At 44.0% G+C, this 25700-nt stretch overlaps 2 protein-coding genes across 5 annotated transcripts in view; both read right to left on the reverse strand.

The window, feature by feature from the left end:
* Positions 1-782, reverse strand: part of VASH2 (vasohibin 2) — a 37719-nt gene extending 36937 nt beyond the window's left edge. Inside the window, exon 1 of one of the 4 annotated variants that reach the window (XM_032684257.1) lies at positions 286-782. In XM_032684257.1, the coding sequence (XP_032540148.1) occupies positions 286-588 (303 nt within the window). In that variant the 5' untranslated portion in view covers positions 589-782. Of the gene's footprint in view, positions 1-9; positions 174-196; positions 216-285 lie in introns of those variants that run through there. The other 3 variants (XM_032684262.1, XM_032684259.1, XM_032684260.1) reach the window with 3 other exon arrangements.
* An 8902-nt stretch (positions 783-9684) lies between these two features.
* Positions 9685-25201, reverse strand: FLVCR1 (FLVCR heme transporter 1). The gene is made up of 10 exons (XM_032683580.1): positions 24425-25201; positions 21037-21181; positions 20415-20555; positions 20036-20103; positions 19681-19784; positions 18397-18507; positions 17255-17360; positions 16924-17035; positions 16325-16392; positions 9685-14928 (listed from the first exon to the last, which is right to left on the reverse strand). The coding sequence occupies exons 1-10, from the start codon at positions 25079-25081 to the stop codon at positions 14866-14868; spliced, it is 1575 nt and encodes a 524-aa protein (XP_032539471.1). The 5' UTR covers positions 25082-25201; the 3' UTR covers positions 9685-14865.
* Between the last annotated feature and the right edge of the window lie 499 nt (positions 25202-25700).

Consider the following 25700-nt stretch of genomic DNA (forward strand, 5'->3'; position numbering starts at 1 on the left):
TCTTCCTACTTGTTTCCCAAGATACCAACTCCAGTTCCTAAGCATCCCGCAGCCCCCGCTGCCCGTTCCGGACGCTTTCGGAGCGCAGACGCTCCAGCTCTCTCCTCGCTGCCCCTCGCAGCCCCGAGAGCACGCTCTCGGCTGAGCTGTCACACCCTTCCAACCCGCCCTCGAGCCTCCCCGGCCCCTGGACGACCTCAGAGCTAGCAGCCGCGGGACTTCGAGGTTCGGGCTCTGTGACACCCTCTCGTTTCGCACGAGGGGGACGCGGGGGCTCCGCCTTACCCGAGCCAGGCGGGCGGCGCTCCGGATGGCCGCGGCTACGGCGCCGCCGTCGGGATGCACCCGCTCCACGTGCCCCCACATCCGCTCCCAGGTCTGCCCGTCCATGGGGAAGCCGCTCTTGTTCACCAGGAAGAGCGACCCGCCGTCTCGCTGCTGCTCCTGCTCCTCCTCCTCCGAGCCCCCGCCGCTGCCGCTCCCGCCGCCGCCCGCCGCCCGCGGCTGGGCGCTCCGCGACCGGCCCCCCTCCTTGCCGGCCGCCGCACGGCGGCTGCTCCCGCGGCCGCCGCCCGCCGAGCCCGTCATGGCCCCGCGGCCATGCCCGAGCCCGGGACCGCTGCCGGGAGGTGCCCCGCGGCCTCGCCGCCGCCCGGTCCCTCTTTATATAAATATATATATATGTATGTATGTATGTATGTGTGTATATCAGGGCCGTGCGGGGCGGCCCCTGCTCAGCGGCGGCAACGCGGGCTCCCTGTCCCGGCCCCGCTCCCCCCGGTACCGGCCCCGGCCGCGCTGGGGGCGCGCCCCGCGCCCCGCGCCATGCCGCGCGCTACCGCGCGACCGCCGCCCGCCGCGCGCCCCCATTGGCCGCCGACACAAAGAGGGGCGGGGCCAGCGGGGCGGGGCCGGCGGAGGGGGGGGCCGGCGGGAGGCGCCCCCTGCCGGGCAGAGCGGGCCATAGGACCCCGGCGGCACGGCCACGGGGGCATCGGCCGAACCCAGCCGAGCCCGAGCCCAGCCGAGCCGAGCCAGAGCCCAAACCCAGCCGAGCTGAACCAGAGCCCGGCCGAGCCCGAACACAACCGAGCTGAGCCTAGCCGAAGTCCATCGCAGCCCAGCCTGAGCCCAGCCCAGCCCAGCTGAGCCCAGCCGCGCCAAGCAGAGCCAAGTCAAGCCAAGCCCGAGCCGAACCGTGCATCCCGGCCCACACTGCATGACGGGAGCCTGAGGATCAAACTCTTTATCAGAGAGAGCTGGGCTGTTCCTTTCTTCCCAACACAGCTGGACAATCCAGCTAAGGACTGAGTGTTAAGCAATCCAGTTGCTAAGGACTGAGTGTTAAGGTGGTGGCAGTGAGATCCCAGCCTAAAGGCAAAGCGCTCCCGAGGGAGTCACCAGGGCTCTTGTGCCCGGCGGGCAAAGGAGCGCCCCGGGTCAGGTAGACAGCTCCCTGATGCTGCTGCCATCTCCAGCACTTGGCTGCTCCCTGATGGCTATACCCTCCATGCTCAGAGGGTATTTTGCAGCTCTTTATATCAAGCACAAAAGTGTCAATGTAATGGAACTTCTGGAGCTAGAGGTGAGTTCCCCATGAGAAACGAACAGTTTGAAAAATGTTGCTCCCATTCCCTACCTATGCAACTCAAATACTGCTGCCACTCTGATCTCCTCAGTTCCCAGACATAAATAAATTTCTGCAGTGCCCTAATCGGATTCCTGAAGGCTCTCAGTAGCCAGGAGTGTAGGCTGAGTTGCTAATCACTCTCCACAGGAGTCAATGTCTCTGTGAGTGCTACCAGTAATCCTCCCTGCTGTACCCTGGCCCTGTCGTATGCCAGAATCTCATCAGGAGGTTTAATGGAAGGGAGGCCCGAGAAAAGCTGTTCCATCAGCTAAAGCAAACTAAGGGCTCCAGCTTACACAGCTTGCCAAATGTCAGCTTTCAGCCCAGGAGATTTCGGTCTAGGGAGCCCCTTGAGCTGAATGTGAGGGCTCTGTGTGCAAGTGGTAACACAACCTGGGGGACAGGAGGAAAGGTCAGAGTGGATTTAGAGCTGCTGTGAAGCCTCCACCTTCTCCACTATGTCCTGCATTTCCCTCATCGTCAGGCAAACATTGCAACTGGAGGGCAAATATGCCCCTATGATGGCCAGAGGCAATCCACGCACACACACACCCCCCACTGGGTTTTGAAGCAGGATCCCAAGGGAAGCACAGTCTCTCCTCCTAGAGCACAGATGAAGCTGCACATCAGCAAGATGTGAGAGCACCAAGATGAGTTCCAGATGGGAGCTGATGAAGCACAGAGACCCAGAGAGGCTGCAGATGGAGGAGAGGGCTCTCGAGGAGCCAAGGGAGGCTCAGGAAAGGCAATGTAAGGAAAGGAATGCTGAGGAAGTCTGTAAGTTCACTGGAGCAGAGCCAGGGGAAAGCTTGAAAATCATTCAGACCTGGATCTTGGGACTAATGGGACTGTGCAGGTGGTGGCATCCATGTGTGAGCAGCCCAGGGGCACATTGCGTGTGACAGAGCCTGGAGCACTGGGATTACACAGCAGAATGTCATCACCAAGGATGCTGATACACAAGCTGACAGTCACGTATGTCCCAGAGCCTTGTTCACTATTGGAACAGGCAACCATGGCGAGGCCGTCACAGCCTCACTCAGTGCTGCTTCACTGCCCAGAGCAGCCAGGAGCTGTCAGATCATGCTTTCCTACACCCACCCTGAAAGGATGAAGATTAGAGTGATGCTACGTGCTTTGCAGTTCAAAGCTTCCTGCATCTACCACATCAGGGCGTGCTCCATGCCAGGGGGATGGACTCTCCCTGGCCAGACAAAAAAGGGGTGTGGTGAGGTTGGGACACCACAGCTCTGTCCATAGCAGCCCTTTGCAGCACTCAGACCCTTTCCAACCAGGACTGAAACAAAAAGAAACTATTACCAACTCCTTCTTGATGCTCAGGATGAAGAGGGACAATCTGAACTCCTAGAGGTCACTCGATGTGTCCAAGGCCAGCTGTGGGCTGGGCAGGCAGGGCTGAAATTAACTGAGGTCCTGAAGCCAACGGCAACTTTGGAACAACAGCCTAAGGAGATAAAAGTAGAATCCCCAAGTCCCAACAACTAAGGGAACATCTTAATAACCCTCTTGCCAGCTACAGAGTAAAAATAAAAGAACGCTGCTCTGGATTAGCCAAAGTCCTCCCTGGTAGTAGTTACAAACAGAGAGATATTCAAGATGAGTAAGTGCAGGGTGGGATATGCAGCATGTCCCCAGCATCCAATGGCTTTCACTTCATGGGATCACCTGATTTTGATACCATAACTCTCAGCAGACAGACCTTGCTCCCCACTCTGTTCACAGCACTTACTCTCACACCAGATTCCTTCCCAGCTTCTATCCTGGAGCGCAAGATCTTTTTGACTTTGAGGTCACTTTGTATGGATGTACCTTTCTAAAGCTAGCTCTGAACAACACCTCAAACCTAGAGTCTTTCTCCTAATGTGAGGCTTGTTGCTACCACAGCTGCTTTCTGGGTCAAAGGAACTAATTTGATCATAAAATCATGTAAGAGGGTTTTAACCTTCATTATTTCCAATTGCAGACTCATTTAAATGCAGTATTCAAAAGGCCCTGCAGTGCAATTACAAAATCAACTGTGGGAAAATTAATAGCTCTTAATTGTACCATGGCAGCAAGGTGATATTAGCACTGGCACTTTTTCCAAGCAGACTTCTCCAAAGTGTCACCCCCCCAACCCCCTCAAGGAGTCCCACTAGCCCCTTCCACAGCATCTTCTTGCACACAGCAACAAATTCAGCCCTGCCATGTAGCAAAACTTCACTGCCCTCTGATGTTCCTCATGGACAGAGGCAGTTCACTGATGTATTTATTTGGGCTTATTTGAGAAAACACTTCCTTTATTACCCATTGTTTCCAAACAGCATTTCTTGTACTAGGAGCCAGCAGGAGAGGGTTTGTCTGGCCAGCAGCTCCAGCCCGACCCAGCCTCAGAACAGGGAGCTGCAGCCAGGCTGGGAATGGACCACTGGTGTGATTAGTGCCTGTGAGGACTCTTGCACTACCCATGCTCCCACTTTTCTGCTTTGAAATTCAGTGGGGTCCTGCTCTGCAGGTCTTCTGACAGTATGGCTCCAGCCTTTTGTAAGATCTTTGTAAGGCCTTGTCCCAACTCCACTATCAACAGACCTGTGTTAAAATACTTCTCACTGTGGATGGGAATGCTACTCTATGCTGCCAGGGCACATAAGGGAAGCACCGAACCCAGAAGTGGAAGAAGACCAGCAGCAGCACTGCAGCTAAAGATGGGGTGGTTGGCAGATTGCCCTTGACTCTACCCTGCCTGACTTCTGGACTCCTTCAGACCAGGCTGTGCAGCAATTCTCCTGGTCCTAGTCCACACCAGTGCCCCCTTCTCAGTGCCATAGCCATGCCACAAGTCTGCTCCTGGTGCATTTTCTTTGCTGCCTCTGCAGGCAGGCAGTGGGGAGCTGGTCCAGCAGTCCACCCAACATTGCTACAGCCCCACTACGGAGAGCTGAAGATTTCTTTTGAGCAAGAAGAGGGTGTTCAAGTCTTCTGCTGTCCAAGCCAGGGCTGGGAAGCAATAGTCAAGGAATGGTCTCACAGCACCCAATCAAAAGCTTTCTTTCCATCAGGTAGATGACAACATTACAGTTCTGGACCTGGGTTGTTTTCCAGGTCACCAAAAGTGGAGCGAAGTGCTCTGCACTCACTGAACGTCCCTGTATCAGTGCCCAAGAGCAGGTCAGTTACTGGTGGAACAGGAAATATGCCCAGTGCCTCCAGCTGGCAGTGGTCAAAAGCCTGAAGCCTGGGTACCTCACAAAGTGTTCCCAGGGTGGGCACACTGTTCTACTAAAGCTGGACCAAGTGATCTTAATGGCTTTTTCTGAACTTAGGAACCAGAAGAGCAGCTGCAGTCCAAAATGGTTAATCATACAAAGGTGCTTCAGTTTTGCAGGGGGAAGCAGAAAAACAGAGGTCAAGAAGGTTTGCCTGCTGTCAATGAACTGCATTATTCCTGTGCAAATGTGAACCCGTTTCCTGGAAAGACCATAGTGACCTCATTTGATCCTTGAAAAGGAAAATAAAATTTGTTTGTTTGGGGCTTTTTCCTAAATTGGACGTTATACTGGAACGGGATATTTTTAGTAATGAAATGCAAGGTCAAACTGTGATAAGGATGTAACCATGGTAATGTGGGAAGGGCTGTTGATGCAAGGTTGCAGAAGTGATTTGCGTAACCACTAAGAACAACTTTATGTATTCATAAAACTTCCATGTGATCACTGGGAAAATAAAAATGTAAGGCAGACTTAAAACAAACAAACAAAAAAAAGCAAGTTACAAAAGGAGTGCTTTGAGGGTGTGCTTCCTTGGAGCTTTCCCCAAAGTAACCCTTCCTGGGAACTCTTAACACTATTTATTTTACAGTGGTTTAGCAGAAAATACAGCCATCAGCTGGTTTGGCTGAACCAATGAAGAACTTCAGCAGCTTCTTTCAATTTCTGCATGAGCAAGTCCAGGACCTCCTGCAGTAATTCTACTGCAACAAATTGTTACAGTGTTCATTTTAGGTGAATCTAACTGGGCTCCAGTTGTCCTCAGACTAATCCAACAGGCAAGATTTTCTTGTATTAATAAAGATCAAAAAAAAAAAATAAATCAAAGTGTCAGGAAAAGCCTATAAATCAGGCTTCCCCCAAAACTGGTTTGCAAGTTTTCACTTTCCACTCCCCATTGGCAGGTCAGCATGTCCCACTTGGCCTGACTGATCCTTTGCTGACAGTGAAATAGTCTCTTCCATACTTGCTATAGTCACTTCACTCTGGTCTACAACAGATAGCACCAGATACACGTGAAACTTGTTTCTGAGGGGTACAACATCAGCGTCCCTTTGCTAGCCTGCCTTAATCTTTCTATCTCATTGCAAAGTTTCAGTCTCAAACATTACAGTAGCTTGGGAAAATAATTACATCAATACAGATTGCTGTGAAGGTCTTACTTGATGGCATATCACATGATTTGGTCTCTGCAGCAAGCTCTGCTTATACAAACAAGGAAACACTAATGCAACCTTCCATAAATATCGACAATCCATTTTTTTCTACCATCTACTTCTTTAACCTTTAGTCAGAGGGTAAACTACCCAGCATAATCACTTTTTATTTTTTTCTGGGGAACTGCATAATAAAAATGCAGGGAGTAAAGAAAGGTGGTGGCTGAAAAAAATCTGCTACTAGAAATGAGATTTTTCAGCAATCATCCACAGCTGCAGCCCTTGTTACAAGGTGCCAGTGGTGGTACCAAAGGTGAGAGTCAGGACTTACCTCCACTGCCACGTGAGCACCTGAGTCATCCCTGCCTGCATGGAGAGAGGAATGTACTGCAATAAACCCCTGCCTGCTTAAGGTTAGAAGCATTATTGTTGGTGCACTTCAGAAATAAATTAATCAATCTAGTTTGTTATGGGATACTCTGTGCCCTCTATGAACAGTATGATGCTGGTTAGGAAATGCTCTGACCAGATGTCACCCTTACATATTAAAATTCCTCAAACACATTTTCTTTCTAGGAAGAAAGAGAAGTGGACTGAAAAAGTTATTAAATCTAGCAATAGAACATATCACAAGCCCAAAAACCAAAAGCCTTTGAATTTAGATGTGTGAAACCTGCAAAGAGAAATGTGTGATGTTCTCAGTACTATGGTACAACAAGGTGTCATCAGCTGATGATTTCATCAAACAGTTTTTTGATCTGAAGCATCACTTCAAACATCCCTGGGAAACAGTGCTCTGCAGGTTAAGAGTCCCCCTTTCTAGAGCATGATTGAAGAGTAATCAAAACACTGCAGAAGCACCTGAAGGTGACAGTAAAATTCAAACACTGTGGTCATTTCAAAAACAAAGTTCTTAAAGGAAGCGTAGTAATCTGGAGCAAAATTACTTTTTCTCAGTCATCTTCATTATTTGCCATCACAGAAATGATACTCATTGTCGGTGTTAACTTGCAAAGTCAACCCTATAGAGCATTTTCTGACTTTGGAATCAAAACTGGGAATGTTGTGTGATCATGCAAGCTGCAAACTTGGAGGAGGCTCCATAATGCTCTCTGTATTCTTCCTGCACACAGATATTTCAACCCTCATGAGATTCTTACAGCTCTAGCCTGAGCAGTTGGAGTAGGTCAGAGAAAAACCGTGGGGCATTCTGTTCCCCAAAAGCCAAGGGGCCTCTGCATCTCCCCTGGAAACAGCCTGGTTTGGATAACTTTGTTAAGCTTCTGAGCCTTTGCAGACTCTTCTACTTTTTTGAAGCTTCTGTGGAGCAGTGACAAGATGCAAAATCATGGGATTTCTATCTAGGCTTTAGGCAGTGGCCTCTTAGTGAACTTCAGGTTTTTAGCATTAGGGCCCTAAGGAAATTTCAGTTGTTCCTTGGGAGCAGAAGATAACACAAATTCAAGTCCCATAGAGACAGTTAATCATCCACGGGTGAGTCATTCTCACCCCAGTGGGACGGTGCTTCTTCATTCCTCACAGGATGTACATTCTGTCTAATGCCCGTAGGGTTGTTCAGAATCAGCTGATGAATTACTCTGAAGAAATCAAGTTGCCTTCCAATATTTAATGGAGAAAGCAGCATGCACAGCCTTAGAAACTGTGCTGTTATATTTTAAGTTCTTTTTCTCTTGGTAGCAAGCTGGATAATTTGATTTCTAAAGAAATAACTAACTTTGCACTCCTCTGCAGTCCCTCTTTTACCTTATTCAAACTAGTGATCAGCATCCGAGAAACCTCAGGACTGCCCCATTCTGAGAAAAGAAATTCGGAACTTTCTGGTTCAGCCTAATGCAGTCTAGCAAAACTGAAGCCTTCAATACTTCCCTGGGATTTTTCCATCTGCATGGAGTTTATAGCTTTTGTAGGGTCCTGTGTCTGTTTCTGGAAACTTGTAATGCAAGGCCACAATACTGACAATGCCCTTTAGATATTATTTACAACCTTTTTGATTTTTACAAGAAGAAGCAGTTTACTGAGAAAACACTGGAAATTAGCATCCTAGAGGCTGAATTTTGATCCCTGCTATTAAGCAGACATTAGCCAGTTACTCACAAATATATATATATATAATTACTCACAAATCAATAATTATGCCTAACCATTGCCAGTACTTAGCCTTTTTTTTTTTACTGTGACATACCTGCTAAAGTCCTTTCTGTAAAGTTCAGGATATTATTGTTTTATTTTCTGAAAGTTGTTGTTTAATAAAGCTATAAATATTGATTTAGAACATAGTCAGATAAGGTTAGCTCATTGTGAAGTACTACCAGAAGGAAATCCAGCAGGCTTCTAAGAAAGCTTTCAGCCCAGGAAGCAGCTGGACTATTAAGCGTCTGCCTATTTTATCCATACACAAACCACATCCCTTTCTGGAAAGGGTAGCACTTGTTAGCTTTGGATAAACAGGCCCTCCTCCCAACTACAGAAATGATTATCTGACTAATCATAGTCAGGGTGGATTCACATCTTCCACTTACCTGATGAGGCTTCTGGTGTTTTCTTTCAAGAAGGACTGAGCATCTGATAAAAAACCCCCAAACCAAACAAACAAACAAGCAAACAAAACAAAAAATCAAATAACCAAAAGAAATTTTAAGACAATAATAATTTTCTGGGATAGCTCCTTCCTAGCTTTAGGAATGTTTAAATTACAATGCTAAATGGAGATATTGCCTGCAGATTTCATAGAGGAACATGACCCTGTAGTCATGGTTGTAAAATGAAGAACCCATCTGAAAGTTCAACCCAGCCTTGAACTGGAAGTTAGCATTTGTATACATCAAAAGGCTTGTGTTTGCTTTCTCTGCAGCACCTGCAACCTCCTTCTGTGAAGAATCTCCTATACAAAAATAGCTGAGAGAGAATCAGAGTTTTGTGGAGAAGTGAGATTAAAAAAAACCTAAACCATTTTCTTACAGTGACTCTATTTTCTTTGAAGCAGGTTACTTAAACTTACCTGGTTCATAGCTGATGTGCTGGGCTAAATGCCTGAGGGTAAGTGACAGATCCCTTGCAGAGTGTTTACAAGGGTTCTGCTGTGCTCCCGCTGAAGACAACTCTGGGTTTAGAAACAAAAGTTGTGCCATAACTGAAGATGTCTCACTCTATCCTCTCGAAGAAGTTAATCTACTCTCTCTCCCCAGATAATCTCTCTGCAATCAAGTGCTTTGTTAAAATAATATTTGCACTACCCTCAAGAAGCTGCCTTTGGATCGCTCTGCTTTAGGGGTTAACTTCAACTTCCTTTTCCTCACAGACCTTTTTCAAAGCAAAGGAGAAATCACTGCACTAGAGCGGAGCAACTCAACTGTTGCTAATATTTAATTCCTTCCATGCCCCGAGAAAATTTCTCTGGATGCCAATACTCTTGTGTAGAATAAATCTATATACCCTGCATACATGTACTCTGCATGTACATGTGCATGCATGTTTATTAATGACACAGTAAGTCATTCGCTTTAAATTTCCCTACATTAAAAGGCAGCTTCTAAGGAAAAAAAAAAATGAATCATTTTTAGATCATCAGCTGTATCAGCAGCTATCAAAAATGCTAATCTTGGCTTCAATCAAGTTTTGCATTATACACTTTATTAGTTACATATAACAGTAAATAATGATGCCATCCACATATACAGATACAGACAATATTGCAATCAGAGATTATTCCTAAAGAATTTTTAATTTTCTCTTGAAACAAAGAATGGTACAGTTACAAACCCAAAATATTACAGCAAAAATATTTGTTATCTTCATGAGTAGAACAAAGACATGAGCAGTAAATAACACGGGTCTTACACAAAAATACATTTCTTTTAGGAAATTTTTTTGCTTAATTCATTCTAGTTCATGTATTAACACCGCTTTGCCCTCTTCACAGACTTCAGACTGAATGTGGTGCTGGGTGCAATCACATGGGGTACAATAACAGCTTGTGGTCCAAGAAACATTAGTAGCCTATAACACTTAAGAAGGTGGTACATTCATGTATTGAAAGACAGCAACTAAAAAGTGCACACATTCCCAATCACACAGGAAAACTAGTGAGGTCACGGAATGAAAAATGAAAACAATAACTGTTTACAGCTTAACCCAATTTCACTTGGTTGTAGATGCACAAGATAGTCCAAATATTTCTCAAAAAACATTTTTTCATTAGGCAACATGGGCTGGCAGCTCTAATTACACACTCCAGTGATTGTCTCTGAAACAACAGACTGCCTTGAACAAAAGAGATGACCAAGAGGATGAAGTTAGGAAAGACCTATTAACCTGAATTGTTTCACATTAATTCTTCCTACTTCTTCCCTTGTTCTTTCTTCCATGTAAAACATGGACATTCAGCAACAGAAAGAGATGTTATTAAAGTCAAGCACTCACCTACAAAATACTTGCTCTGAAGGACTTATCTCAGTCCTAAGCTTAAGAAAGCTCCTGACTGCAGCAATTCCAGACTATGCCTTACCGATCTGGTATTTGCACACCCAGGCAACAGAAATGAGGGGTTTAAGGCCATGTTACGAATGCTAAAAAAAAAACGGGTCAATGTTTGCTGGATCTCTCCCACTTAGGTTATCAAAAGTTTGACATGGTCTGGAAGAAATGCAAAGATAAGAGTTATTTTTAAGGCTAATCTCTGAATTTTGTAGCTGAAAGTTATCAATTGCACACCCTGGTGGGCCCCTGGGAACTTGGGGGCAGCCCCCTTGCTTACGTTCCATTACATAAGTTCTCTTTCATCCTCTAGAGCTCTCTTGAAACACTTAAAAGAAAAGCAAATTGAAAAGCAAAAACTGATGCACGGGATTGGAATGCTTCTCCTCGCTTGGTTTCTCACGCCATCCCCTTGCAGTTGACATGTTATTCCATTCATGATACAATTACCTCTTTAAACAGTTATGATTTTTAGCACCCACCTCTACTCTTACTGGACAGCTGAGCCAGAATCTCAAGGCTAAGAGAGTCAGAAACCCTATTTCCAGTGCCAGATGGATGTGGAATTTCCAGGTTGAGAAAGTTGGAGCTGCTCAGCCTGGAGAAGAGAAGGCTGCATGGAGACCTCATAGCAACCTTCCAGTATCTGAAAGGGGTCCTATATATGGGAAGCAGGAAAGGGACCCTTTGTCAGGAACTGTGGTGATAGGACAAGGCATAATGAGTACCAACTGCAAAAGGGAAAATTTAGGTTAGATATTAGGAAGAAATTTTTTACTCTGAGGGTGGTTAGACACTGGAACAGGTTGCCCAGGGAGATTGTGGATGCCCCAAGCCTGGCAGTGTTCAAAGCCAAACTGGACAAGACCTCGAGCAACCTGGTCTAGTGGGAGGTGTCCCTGTCCATGGCAAGCAGGGTTGGAACTAGATGATCATTAAAGTCCATTCCAACCTCTTAACATTCTATGATTCTATGTTTGATTGAGTGGAAAGCAAAAAACACAAAGCCTCAACTACCCCAAATTTGTTTCTGCTGTGAGCTAGAACCTCAGTTTCTTGACAGATGATAAGATTATTGCATAAAATACTGGTTTGCTCTTTATCTGCTCTTTATTTTGCTGCTGAACCTTTTATTTAAATACTTTATCACTGCCTGGAAATAGCTTGCAGGTTTCCAACTTTCAAGCTCTTTTTAGAGGGAGAGTATTAAATCCAGGATATAATTAAGCCTTTATTATTAGAAATATTTTCTTTTCAGGGACCCAACAGGGTTTCCAGCATGCCAAAATCTTGTTTGAACCTTTTCAGAGGGTAGCCAAGTAATTTGGCAGGAGATAAAAACACAGGGAACCAGAACTAGAATATTTTTTCAACAATCAGCTGAACATAACTAAAAAAACTGGAAACTAGTAGTGAAGAAAGGAATTAAAAATAAATTTTAAGAAAGAAAAAGGCTCCATCTCTGAATTTGGACAGTGTTTACTGGAGAGGTTAGCAAACATTCTGGATACTGCCAAAGACTTTCTACTGGATATTTGAAAACAACTCCCCAAAACTGCAAAAATATTATCTTGTTAGGATTTTGCAACGGCAAAAGTCAAAGCAGCCAGGGGCCATGAACATAAATATTTTCTGAATCTGGATCTTGCCAAAGAACACAAATATATTTTGGCACATATTATTATAAATTTTCCAGAGGAAAAGCCACCCACATATATCAGAAGGGAGAAACTTTCACTTTTCTCACTCAGGTTGAAAATGTGTACATCCCTTGATGGGGCAGTTTATATCACAGCAAGTCATTAAATGTAAAGAACTGACATAATGAAAGCATCTCTACTTCCACTCCTATACCCTTGCCTGCCGTTTCAGTATCCAGGAGTTACTTTTCCTATATTCAGCTACCTCAGTAGCAGACTATTCTTGTTGAGCTCACCTCTCTAGGACCAGCAAAGCCTGCTAGCACTAGACCTGGCAAAGAGACATGGACCCTATTTGGCAAGTGTTCCAAGCATGCTTAGCTTACTCCGAGATAGGTCTTCCCATACAAAATGTTTAAATCAAGATCATCAAGTTTAGAGGCTAAGTTTAGAAACATAAGTTTTCAGGATCCTTTTCATACAAAAGGATTCTCTAAGTCTACAGTGAAACAAGGAAAAGAAAAGCATCTCGTGATACTTATTGTACTGAAAGGCTATCTTGGAGTTTGGCATGGTTTAACCCCAGCCAGCAGCCAAGCCCCACACAGCCACCCACCCGCTCACTCCCCCACCAGCAAGATAGGGGAGAGAATCAGGAGGGTAAAAGCTGGAAAACTCATGGGTTGAGATAAAGACAGTTTAATAGGGAAAGCAAAGGAAAGGAAAGATACAAGCAAAGGAAAACAAGGAATTAATTAACTGCTTCCCACAGGCAGATGTTCAGCCATTCCCAGGAAAGCAGGTCCTTGTCACATGTAACAGTGACTTGGAAAGACAAATGTCACCACTCCAAATGTGCCCCCCTTTCCTCCTTCTTCCCCACACTTTATATACTATGATGTCATAGGGTCTGGAATATCCCTTTGGTCAGTTTGAGTCACCTGTCCTGGTTGTGTCTCCTCCCACACTCCCATGCATTCCCAACTTCCTTGCCAGCGTGGCAGTACAAAAAGCAGAAAAGGCCTTGGCTCTGTGCAAGCCCTGCTCAGCAATAACAAAAACATCTCTATACTATCAACCCTGTGTTCAGCACAAATCCAAAACACGGCCCCATAACTGGCCACTGTGAAGAAAATTAACTCTACCCCTGTTGAAACCAGCACAGAGTTAAATAGTTCCCCATACTCAACTGTAACAATCCATGGAAAACTTCGAGTAGGATTCTATTCTACCTTCTGGATGGCACTACATCTGTGGGACTTTAAAGAGACAGCATCATTGATGGCACTGAATCTGCAGGCTCAGCTTACAAACTGCTAAAACTTAAATGTTTGCAAAAAGTCCGCTAGCTCAGGTCTGACTCTTCCAGTAATAGTAGGAACTCAGTATTATTGTAGTGCTGTCAGTTCTGTAGGTGTGTAGGTAAAGCACAAGGTAAAAGAGAAACTTTTCAGAAGCCCTACAGTGAGAAACCCACATCCCAAATTCAGATAAATGTGATCACATAAAGTGAATGTTAACAGAGCCTGCTCATTTTGTAGCTAAGATGTATGTATAAACGCAAACAGTTGATCAGACAAAGTGAAAATATCACCATTTTCATTTCAGTCATCCTTACAGCTTTTAACAAACTGCAAAAGACATGATTTAAGTTATACAAGCACAAAAATTTCACGAGACGAGTGATACAATTCATAACAAAGAAAAATAAATGCAAAAAAAGGATAGAAAACGTTTTCTGATATTCCACAAATATTCAGAGAAAGTTTAACAGACAAAATGGAATTTCTTCAGCAGCACTGATTAAACTCAAGATGAGGCAAAGATCTTTACAAAGTAAAGGCACCAGCTCTTTGTAAACACGTACTCTTCTCGCTTTAACTGAGAAAGCACTCAAAATATTCCATGGAGGAAACCTGTGTGGTAGTGTTCCTTATTGCCTGTACTTCACAACAGAGATATCAAAGGCCTTTCTCCTCCTTTTTACTATATTTAATAAAAAATGTTTTTTCTTCAATTTATCTAGTGGGAAACTCTTTAAACCTCCCCAAAAATGTTACAATGAACGTATGAGACAGTGTTCTCTCTTATCTGCCTTCTGATACCTATCAAGAAGTTTCAAGGCAAAAGAAATGTCAGATGCCAGTATGAAACATACACGTCATCTCTCGTTTTCAGTATTGTGCTATCAGCTTCCCAGAAGGAATCATTGGCTTATATTAAAATACAGATACATTTAAAATAAAAAAGGAACTCGTGAACATCCTCCTGCTGTGCAGCTCCCTACTCTTTGACTTTTCAAACACACCAGCAAAGACTGAGCAAGAAGAGAAGATTAGATACTTCCAATCATGACAATTGTACTTCAGGATTCTAGATTTTTTCAAGTATGCATCCTGAACGTACATGTCTCCCTAGTGTGGAGAGTGTTCACACAGTTCTTTACTAGTGAAACTGCAAAACTTGAAAACCGTTAAAATAAATATTCCATATAAAGATGAATTGTTTGCATCGTGGGCAAAATGAACCGAGCATCTTCATAGCTTCCACCACACATCTACCACCAATATCAACAGACATGTTTTACTACTCATACACACAAATCCAGTGATTATACTAGTTCATATTGTTCCATATCCGACCAAACTTGTGCGTTTCTAAGTCACCTTCCTTCAGCTTTATAAAGTTGACTGAATTTTTAACGTAGTGCTTTCAGGTTCTACAGGACTGTCAACTGGTACCTGGGGAGGGAGATAAAAAAAAAACCACAAACACAACAGGAATTAAGCTGTTATGCAGCAGAACTATTCCCAACCTCAGTATTCTTAGTTAATTGTTAAGTTGGACTCTAGTAGTATATCTAGTCAATTAGACCAATTAAGCTATTATAGAAAGCCCTATTTTCCCTTCTCTCTCTCCTGAAAAAAACCCAAAAAAAACCCAAACGAAAACCCCCTTAGAATTTAGTTTCTTAGTATAAATCTAAAGCATGGATTTACAGCATATAGATGTTTGGCACATATGGATTAACTTCCAGTTTTTTTCTCCATTACATTTAAACACTGTAGAATCTTGATGATCAAGGTTTGGTATCAAAGTGCTATTGTACATTATTAACACAGACAGCTTTCAATTACTTATGGTAATACCAGGGCAAAGACTCCAACTTTTCTTATATCTTGGCTAATATAAATGAAGTTGTGTGACAACCTAAGCTAACTAGGAAGGTGATAACAGAAATCAGACGAGTCACGGGCCACAGCCTTTAAGCAGCATATAAGCCCCAAGATAGCCCCAACTCAGGCCTGCAAACCCACAGGATGCCATACTTTGCACACACAGCTGCACAGGTTTCAGGTTCAAGTTAGCTCATACAGCACCAGCTTGGAAGTTTCTGCACCTCCTGCAGACACTAACTGTGTGCAGCTGATCACAGATGATCGAAAGCTGCTGTACATGTGAGACACCTACACATAAAAAGAAGTACGACAGAGGATCTTGCAATATCTGACTCTAAAAAGCTGTCTCATGTTTTGATCCACTGAAAAAAGTTTTCAGTGAGAACTTTATTTCTACTAGTAACTGTGGTAATTTGGAAAAGCTGCTGAAACATGACCTTGGAACCTCATGAACAGCAGAAAGGGCTATGCTCACTCTTCATTTAAATCGAGAGGGTGCTCAGCACAAGAACAAACCCAGCTCTTTATGCAGCACAGTACAGAAACTGCAGCATGGCTTCTATTCAGCAGACTGACTTCACTTGAAGGGACTGCAGATATTTTAAATAAAATGCATAGTCTATAGGATGGCTTCATAACTCAATACACAAAAAGGCTTCACAATTTACAATGGTACCTACAAATATGAAAAAGCAAGATTCAAGCAATAAAATCAAATATTAATATTAGCCACTTAAAATTCAGGAAAATCTGGGAGCAGAAGGTACTTTAGGGTTTTTTCATGGGAGCTAAGGGGAAAAACAGATATCTGAGGGCAGCATCCCATGTGGCTCTGTTGTTCGAAAACAGCATGGAAACAGTCATAAGATTTTGTATTTACTCTTTTGCAGTTAATATTGTTATGCCAATAGAAGCCAAGCATTCAAGTAGGTAATACAATCACAGAGTCACCACTTACAGCTTTAACGTCCAAATTCATAATCCCTGAATTCACATTTTGTCTTCGCAAATCTGACTTTATTAAGGCTGAAACAAAAAAAAAGGAAAAAAGAAAGCTGGTTCACAACTTTGCAATGACATGCATGTCAAGGGAAATGCTTGCACAGTGCAAGGACATGAAAGCTGTTTTCAGCACATTTTCAAAATACCCATATTCACTCTTTTGCGATTTGAACTCATTGCCAATTTGAACTTGCTCCCCACAAAGCATACAAAGCAGAAAATGACAATAAAAGCTTTTAAAGCACAAGTACTTAAAGCAAAGCTTGATAGTTTTAGCACTTTCAGCACATTTGTAAGTACCAACATGTGTAAGTCACTGGTACAGTTCCGGAACACATCAGCAGTTTCTTGCATTTGGAAAACTGCAAACTGCCTCCATTTATGCATTTCTTTTCATTTACCACCCTATTCAGGAGATAGATATCTGTCTCAAATTTAAGGCATGACCCAAGAAATGGATGCCAAATGGTTGTTGCTATATTAGCAACATCATCCTTAAAACCTCCACATTTTTACATTAAAGAGTAAACATTACTTGTATTTCTAATTAATTACCTGTTAAGATAATGCCCACAAAAATCCAAGCACAAAGAAAGAGGTTTCCTGCACGAGGACTGTAGTCTGTTGTGAGTTTTCCTTGAACAAGTGTAAAGAGAATTCCAAATATCTATAAACAAACAAGTCAGTTCATCAGGATCACACAGAAAAGTGTCATCACTTTACCTTTAAAAGTTTCAGGTCACATCTTATAGAAACCAAATTACAAAAAACAAGGGCTACAGCAACACAACAGAAACTTAGTAGCCAAGTTGAAGAAAGCCTTCCTAGATCTTAACACAGTGGTCTTCCCAAAATTACTTTGCTTGAAGAAATAAAATGATACAACCTGTGCTGATGCATTAAGGAGACCTGAGGAAGTGCCTTCAGACTCTGGGTATGTAATTTCCACAGCAAATTCAAACCCAAGTGGAAGATAGCCAGTCATGAAGAACCTGTTGAAGAGGAGAGTAAAAGGATGGCAGGTGTGGCCCTCATCTATTACTACAGCTAAGAAAATCTAACATACACATAGGGTATTAGGAATTAGCTGGTACTCTGAACCGTCATGTTTTTATGACAACATAATTCAATAATTCTTTTGTTTGCTTCATTCCCTCAACAACATCTAAGAATTTTAGCCAAACAACTCTCTCTCTTTAGGACAAAGATGTTTTAACATATTTGTCCTATTTCCCATAACCACCTGCATTCCACTCCATACATACAAAACAACCTTTTCTGACCAGTCCACAAGCCACTCCATAATTGAAGCCAATTCCTCTCAAATGAAAGACATACAGAATCATCATCATTTGATCAGCACAGATATCCATGCTGAAGGACAAAGAGAGACTATCAGTAGGGAGTGAGGCTGCACACTGGAACATCTGCTAGAAGCTGCTATGGAATAAGCTGAGGGGACTGACAGATGACAGGAAGAGAAGGGGCTTAATGCAGCTGAGGTGGTCTCAAGACATTTCTGGCTTTACCTGGTCTGCTGTGTCTAAATACAGCACCATTCCCTCAGCACCTTTTGAGGCTTTTAGACCACATATCTATGATGAGAGCTCATGCTCTTCTGAGTGATCAAAGTAACCAGCATGTTGCTTGGGCTATCAAAGCAGAGGTTAATCAAAATGCAAAGAAGCCAGTCTTTCTAGATTTGCTCATATTCTAATCACTTCTCCACTGGTCATCAAGAAGCTGCAACTTTACTGCAGACAGCTTTTTGAATTGCAGCCAAATGAACTGACCGTATAGAGACTTAGGTCCATAAAAATGTTAAATGAAATTTACTGAAAAGTGAGTTACTTTAGATTTATTCTGATTTAATGGAAGGTGAAATCCTAGTAAACCCTACCTGTACTGTGAGCTATAGGCGTAGGTTGAGACCATGGTGACAGAATACACAGTAGAATCATCTAATTAAAACAGTTAAATACTGTTTCTGAACAAAAGTAAGTCTTCTAATGCTCTTTAATTGCTCACCCAAGTACTCCTCCAGTCACGAACACTACTATAAGGTATCCGAGGTCCAGGGTGAAGGTAAATACCAACAACCCAATGAAAGAGAGAATGTAAACAATCAAAGTAGTTTGCCTGCAACCCAACCAAAAAAAAAAAAAAAAGTTAACATTCTTAACAGAAGGTCATAGCACATTACTGAAGCATGGAAGAGCAACATAAACATTACTTACTTTCTAACAACAGACATTCCAAAGCTATAAAATTTGCTTCATCCAATTCTGACTCAAACATAGCATGCAATGAGAATATATTCCTTCCTGACCTCTTCAGTGCCTTGGGTATATGGCTGCTTCACTCAAGGCTCAAGACACTTAGTACTCAGACTCTCAAAGAATGGACAATCACAGCAGATACTACTGCCTCAAGACTATTTTAAGTTCTCTGCTATGTTGTACCTCTCGACCATTCTGCAGTGCTGCCCTTTACATGATACATCAACACAGGAGCAGCCAAACTGAACACTCTTAATAAAAGTCAGCCCACTAAGAGGCAAGTCAAACAAATCTCATTATAATGTTCTATTTATTTTAAATCTGGAATAAGCGATGTCATCCAAATTCTTAAAGCACATATTTATAAGCCAAAACACACGCAGAAACAAAACCAATCTACAACATTAACATCCATTAGGTTTCTAGAGCTCTTGCACATAATGTGCTATGAGTCACAGGGGAGAACTACTCCATCACAAACAGTGCTCCAGGTCAGTGCTCGCTGCTGGGGGCCTTGGGTGTTGCACCTGGAAGCTCCCAGCCTCCTAGCTGAACAGAGTTCAGCTCCATGGTCACCTCCTGAATTAAAGCTACTGTTATGCTTACTAATGGGACCAGGAGCAGTATAAAAAAATTGAGAATCCATCAGCTGTCCATCTTGCAAAACAATGCAGAGTAGGCTTTAAGCCTTTATGCTTTCCTAGGAGAAGAAGCCCCCTGGGCCACCTGGCCATAGTATGTAGGACTTACAGTGCTTTCCTCGTTAGCCTTATACTCCTGAAGAGACAGGGATAGATGGAAAACCCCTTTGCATCTTTGCATTCCTCTCCCTCATTTCTTTTGGCCAAGAATCAATAAGAGCCTCAAGTTTTCACTGTAGCCTCAGAAAGTTGTGTCCATCAAGGCCACTAAAAGATCAGGAATGAACTGCATTTTATCATCAGTTCATTTCAGCCCTTACATTGCAGTATTTTTCAAATGCAATTGCAACACTCTCCTACCCCTGACCCCAGACATGCCTACCCACACTTACTTGTATGTTTTAGTGTAATCCAGCCACAAACCACAAATAATCGAACCCACCATTCCTGCCACCACCAGTGTCAAGCCAATTCTCCCAGCGTTCACTTCTTCTCCCTTTCAACAAATATTTATATGGTGCTCATTAATAACTTGTTTCCACTCAGAGTCAAGTTCAGACCTCATGGCAGTCAAAAGTGCAAACAAACATTCCTATGACTCCCACAGCAGTACGTACAAGAAACTGTAGAGATGTATAAAGGACACCAAACATCTGAGCACACATAGCACCTACATAATAACAAACATCACCTCTGCAAATGTACAGCGAAAAAAACAAAAAGACAAAGAAGATACGAGAAACTTACCTCATAATGAGTTACTATCATCTGGTTTAATAATGTGGAGACAGAATAAAATGTCCCGGTCAAAATACCTGCAGTACCAAAATAAATGCTTCAGTCATTCCAGGGGTAGCCAAGCAGATCTGCTACCCTAAAGAAATACTCTTCTGACATTTAAGGCCCACATCAGAGGCAAAACCTTTTATTTGCCAGGTGAAATCTCTTCGTTGGACCTATAAATGGTATTTTACATCCTGCAAGATTTTCCAGAACTGGCAGCTGAATAAATAAAAGTTTGATACTCCCTCCTCCGTAAAAAACCACCACCACAATTAAAACTCAGTAAGCTTTCAGCACACATTTGAACTGTTCTTCCAGACTACAGCTGGGCAGCACCACTTACCATAACTGATCAGCAAAAGTAGAAATGGAGTATTTTTGAACAAGTTAGTAATGGACTGCTTGTAGGAATAATCCTCAGGAGGTTTGGTTTGCAGGACTGCTTGAGAGTGACTAGGAGGATATTTGGGCTTTTCTTCAAACACTGGGGAAAAAGAAGAAAAAACAATTTGTATTTATCTTTACCAAACTAATGTGGGGTTTTTTTGTTTTTATTTCTTAAGTGTTTCAGTGTGATGATTTTCAGAAGACTGACCTGTGATTCTAAGACTTCCATAAAAAAATATTCCAGATTTTCTCATTAAAGGATCAAGTCACAGCCACAAGTCACATCTGATTGCTACCAACAATCTGAACTTTTAGATTAACAGAGAGAATTCACATTATATCATAATGTCCTTGTAGCAAAAAAATAAGAGAATTAAATATTCTGAAAGAGGTCACCCCATGTGAAGCATGACATACAGTGAACTGGTTGTTGCTTAACTCTGGCACAACAGGTGAGTGTACACAAATAAACTGGAGAAAATGTAACCTCAAATACTTTGAAGAGTCAGATGCTTTAAGTGAGATGTTGTTAACACTCCCTATGGTCAGCATTTAAATTCCAGGAATGAAACACTTACCAACTCCTGTTAAGAAGAACAAAAGTGTGGACACTATTGCTGTTCCGTAGAACATGATGCTGATGTTATGTGCCATAAGATCAATATCATTAGGTGTATTTGGAACCAGAACAGGTGGCAATAAAAACCCAATTGCAGTGCCAAGCTGTAAAGCAAGAAAAGAAAACCAAAAATAATTTTTATGTTCATAGGGAAATTAACAGAAGTGAAAAGTCTTACCAGGTAGAATTTAGAATTTTTATCATAATAAGTATTAATAAAACTATCAAGAAAAGTGTTCCTTTAGTATCATACTTCTGAGCCATTTTCTCTTGATGATGTTTTACAATCCGAGCCTCCATAACTCAGGTTTTAACCTTTTCATTTCTAAATTAAATTCCGATACTACACCTTGTGTATATCTATACTACCTCTAGCACATGTCTAAGAATCTTTCACAGAAAAACACCGTGCATGCACATAAATTTGTATCAGTCATCCTGCAACTGAAGGGCTGGAGTTGACAGAAGACTCAAGATACTTTTGTAGAAATGCTCTTCTCCATTTGATGTCATGTTCCTGCCGCCATAGTAACAAAGACTGACACGCAATGTTTACTGATTGAGCTGAGAAGAGCAAGAGAAAAGGAACATCCTTTTTAAGAAACACAAACCAAAATCCTAAAGAAAAATCACGGTATGAACTAGTATCTGATTTGTATCTGGAGTAAATTCCAACATAACAACTGATTTTGTATTAAAGAGACAAAAAAACAAGGACTGAAATTTTGGGTATATATATATATAAAGCATTTTCAAACATGAAGAAACAACCATCTTGGACTACTCTCCAATTTCTCTCTTCTGCTCCTCCAAAACTAAACTGCTTTTTAAAGTGCTAGAACATTTATTTTATTACTAAAGAACCTGCATCTATTTTAGGTAAAATAAAAAAAAAGGGCACAAAAGACTGTTGGAGTATAAGTCCAACACTCAGAAAGTACTCACATTTAAGTGCTTACAATAGTGCTTACAAAGCGTCCTTTGTGCATATCCTGATGTGTGGTTTGCTACTTTTTTTTTCCCCCCCACAGACCATCAGACTTACACAGTATCCAGTGGTCACATAAAGACTGTGTCTCTTTTTGTCCTCACCCTTCAGTATACAATTCATGAACTCAGTACACAGTTACTATTTTTTCTCAAGGTATGTTTTTTCCTCCCCCAATAGGAGCCAATACAGCACCCACAACAAAGTCGAGTGATACCATTTTTCACCATTTACATCTAGAGAGGTTAGGGCCAGAAGGATCAAGCATTCCAACGGTTTTGGCATGCCTTGCTTAAGATGCTAAATCCTTGAGGCAATCTGGCACTCCTAACGACCCCTGGCAGGTACATCGCTGCATTCCCAGTGATTTGCGCTGAACTGCAAATGATCAGCATCTAAAGAGGTAATGGGTACGATCTGATTTTTCATAACTATCCTGTCCCTCCCCTGCCTGCAGTCCCAGCCCTGTTTGCTGCAACTCTCAAGTTATAAAAAGTTTCTGATAAGAAATCGCGTGACCAACAGCACAGTGGATTATAGCAAAATGTTCTGTTACACAGTTTGCCTTGTGCAATTAAATAAATACACTGAGACCCTAACAGAATGTGTATAAAGAAGTGAACTGCAGTAGAATATACAGACAACATTACTTCTAATTTCTGATTTGCCATTTCACTCTTTCAATCTAGCTTTTGAAGGTTTGGGCAGGGAGGGAGGGAATTTTTAGTTTGGTTTTGGAGTTTGTTTTTTAAAAAAGCAAAAACTGAGAACAGAGAAATTTCCTTGTTTGACACCATATCAGACTTCACGCGTCACAAGCAGGACCAGGATCTTCAGACCTCTGTAGCACAGAGCTCTGAGGTAGCAGTGTATGGCACAGCTGCAGAATAAGCCACTGTCCTCTGCACAGGACTGCTGCAGGGAGACGAAACACACCTTGTCAGTGCATTTCACAGGTTTTTCCCTGGCAGAGGACCAGCAATCACTTCGGCACACTAAGATCAGTCCTACCTTCTGGAGGGGAATATGCCCCAGAAATAACTATGACTTATTTTGTTCACATTTCGCTCCCGTTTCCCTTGTCCATCTTTCTCGTGGTTCCTAGGCACACAATCCCAGCTCTCCTACTCCTGTCCTGCACCACTTTGACCCCCTCATCTCAGCATCCAAACAAAGCATCAGTTTCACACTTCAAGTTGGATCCTTGGCACTGTACTGCAGAACTGAAAACCCAGCAACTCCTCGGTACTTGGGAGGACTGGTGCATGTCTGGAAGAGTGGAAATTTAGCTGCCAAAGAAACCTTTAACTTGATTCCAGGATGTAGATCCAAAATTTTTGCTCAATTGATGAAACAACCAACAACGCCTGAAATCTTCAGTCCAAAGTGAATAGTTGACTTGTACACTGAAAGACCTGAACGCAAAAAACCATTGTTTTGAAAAAACTGCAAACAGACAGGTACAAGCTAATGAGCAACCCTAACCGTAAATACGTAACATTAAAGGTACCACTGTAATAATCCAAAGTGCACAAGCATAAAATCATTAGACTCACATCAGAAAAAACAAATCCCCCACTACCTTAATCAAACTCTACCTATGACCTCAGCCTGCACCAGTGACGCTGGTTGGAATCTTAGTAATATTTTGCCACCAAAAAAAGAAAAAAAAAAAAAAGCAGGGACAGTGGCACAGTGTGAGAACAAGGCTATAGGAGGAAAAAAACCAAGTATCATACCTGCACCTGTGCTTTCAGATGCACCTGTTCCAGCTCTCTGAAACTGGCCAGGACCAGGGAGCTTGAGGAAATCCAGGACTCAGTTATCAGCTCCCCACAGTGATGTGAACTATCACAGCGTAACAGAAAACTTCACGAGCCACCAGGGTATTGACTACTGGCACCTGGCAATTAGAGGCCATATTTTAAAAAGCAGAAACTAATATATGTTGGCACTGGGGCTCTTCATGAAAGTTCATGTACTTCACACCCCTCCAGCCGGGGGTGGATTCAGTCATATGAATCCAAATGTCAAAATGCAAGAGGAAGAGAAAGTGGAATAAGACCACTTCTGAAAAGGGTCTTGACTGGTGTACTCCCGGCAGCTGATGTGGAAGCGTGTGAGCTGCTACACGCTGCCACATGGCCGGGTCCGGCAGAGCGAGGCTGGCCGGGCAGGGCAGGGCGCAGCATCACCGCACACTTGTCCCCACTCCCTCGTCTTTCCACTCTCCAATGTCGCCCCATAACCGCTTCCTGGAGAATACCTTTTCCCACTTAAGCACCTTATCTTTAACTCAATGCCAAACTCCAAGGAAGCCCACTTCTTCAAAGCTGCCCTTGCTCCCCTCCGCCCCTACCTGGTTGCCCAGCACAGCCACGGCGCAGGCGGTGGAGACCTCGGTGGGGCCGAACCAGACGGAGGCGATGCGCGACGGCAGCCCCAGGATGAAGACCTGGGCGATGGCACAGACGGCCTGTGCGGCCAGGGTGAGGGGGTAGCGCTGGGGGGCCAGGCTGCCGCACTTGAGCCAGGCGCCCAGCGCGTTGAGCCCCGAGCCCAGGAGGGCGGTGAGGCGCAGACCTCGGGCATCCAGCAGCCAGGTGGCCGGCAGGATCAGCGGCACGTAGGCCACCATGTAGACCATGGAGAGCCAGTCGATCTGCGTGAACGAGACGCCATAGAAGACGGCGAAGACGTTGCTGAGGATGCTGTACTGGATCCACTGGAAGGCGTTGACCAGCGAGTAGCAGCTGAAGACGGCCAGAACCACCAGCCGCCGCCGCGACAGGCGCGTCTCCACCCGCCCGCCGCCCGTCGGCAGTATCGCCTCGGCCTCCGGGGCCGCCGGGGCCGCCGGCTGCTCCTCGCCGCCCGCCGGGGCCGCCTGCCCGCCGTCCGCCGCCTCCTTGCCGGGTAGGAAGCCATTGCAGCGCGGCAGCGGGGGCGCGGCGGTGGCTGCCGGCATCTCCCCGCTCTCCCCCTCCGCCTCCTCCTCGCCGCCGTCCTCCACCATCTCGGCCGTCTCCCCACCCAGCTTCCCCGGGAGCAGCGGCGGCGGGCGCAGTCCCGCTCTGTCGGCCAAGGTCACCTGGCTCCGAGTCCGCTCCGCTGCCGAGCCCACGCCGCCGGCGCCGCCGCCCCGCCCCGGGGCCGGGCCCCGCATCTCGGCAGGGCGGGCGGGGCGGGGGGCGGCCCCGAACACGGGCGGGTGTCGCCGGGCGGGGCAGCACTGCCGTGGCAGAGGTGATCTTAAAAAGCTAGTACTGCAGCCCTGATTGCTGGGAGGCTGTTGGTAGTGTGGATGTATGTATCTACATCTGTGTCTCTCTCTCTCTATATGTCTATATATATAGGCACACATGTATATACACATCTCTCTATATATACATAGAGGTATTTATTTTGTTCACACCTCTGCTCCCATTTTCTTGATCCATCTTTCTCACGGCTCCTATCCACACAATCCCTACACTCCTGCTGCTGTCCTGCACCACTTCAACCCCAACATTTCAACATCCAAGTGACATGTGTGTGTACATATATATGTATATATATGTACACACACACACACTTCTTTCAGTCTTTTAAGCTGAACTTGGAAGGGTTGTCCACATGGGTGACTGAGAATCATA

Source organism: Chiroxiphia lanceolata, chromosome 3 (genome assembly GCF_009829145.1).
Source record: "Chiroxiphia lanceolata isolate bChiLan1 chromosome 3, bChiLan1.pri, whole genome shotgun sequence".
NCBI classification, from domain to species: domain Eukaryota; kingdom Metazoa; phylum Chordata; class Aves; order Passeriformes; family Pipridae; genus Chiroxiphia; species Chiroxiphia lanceolata.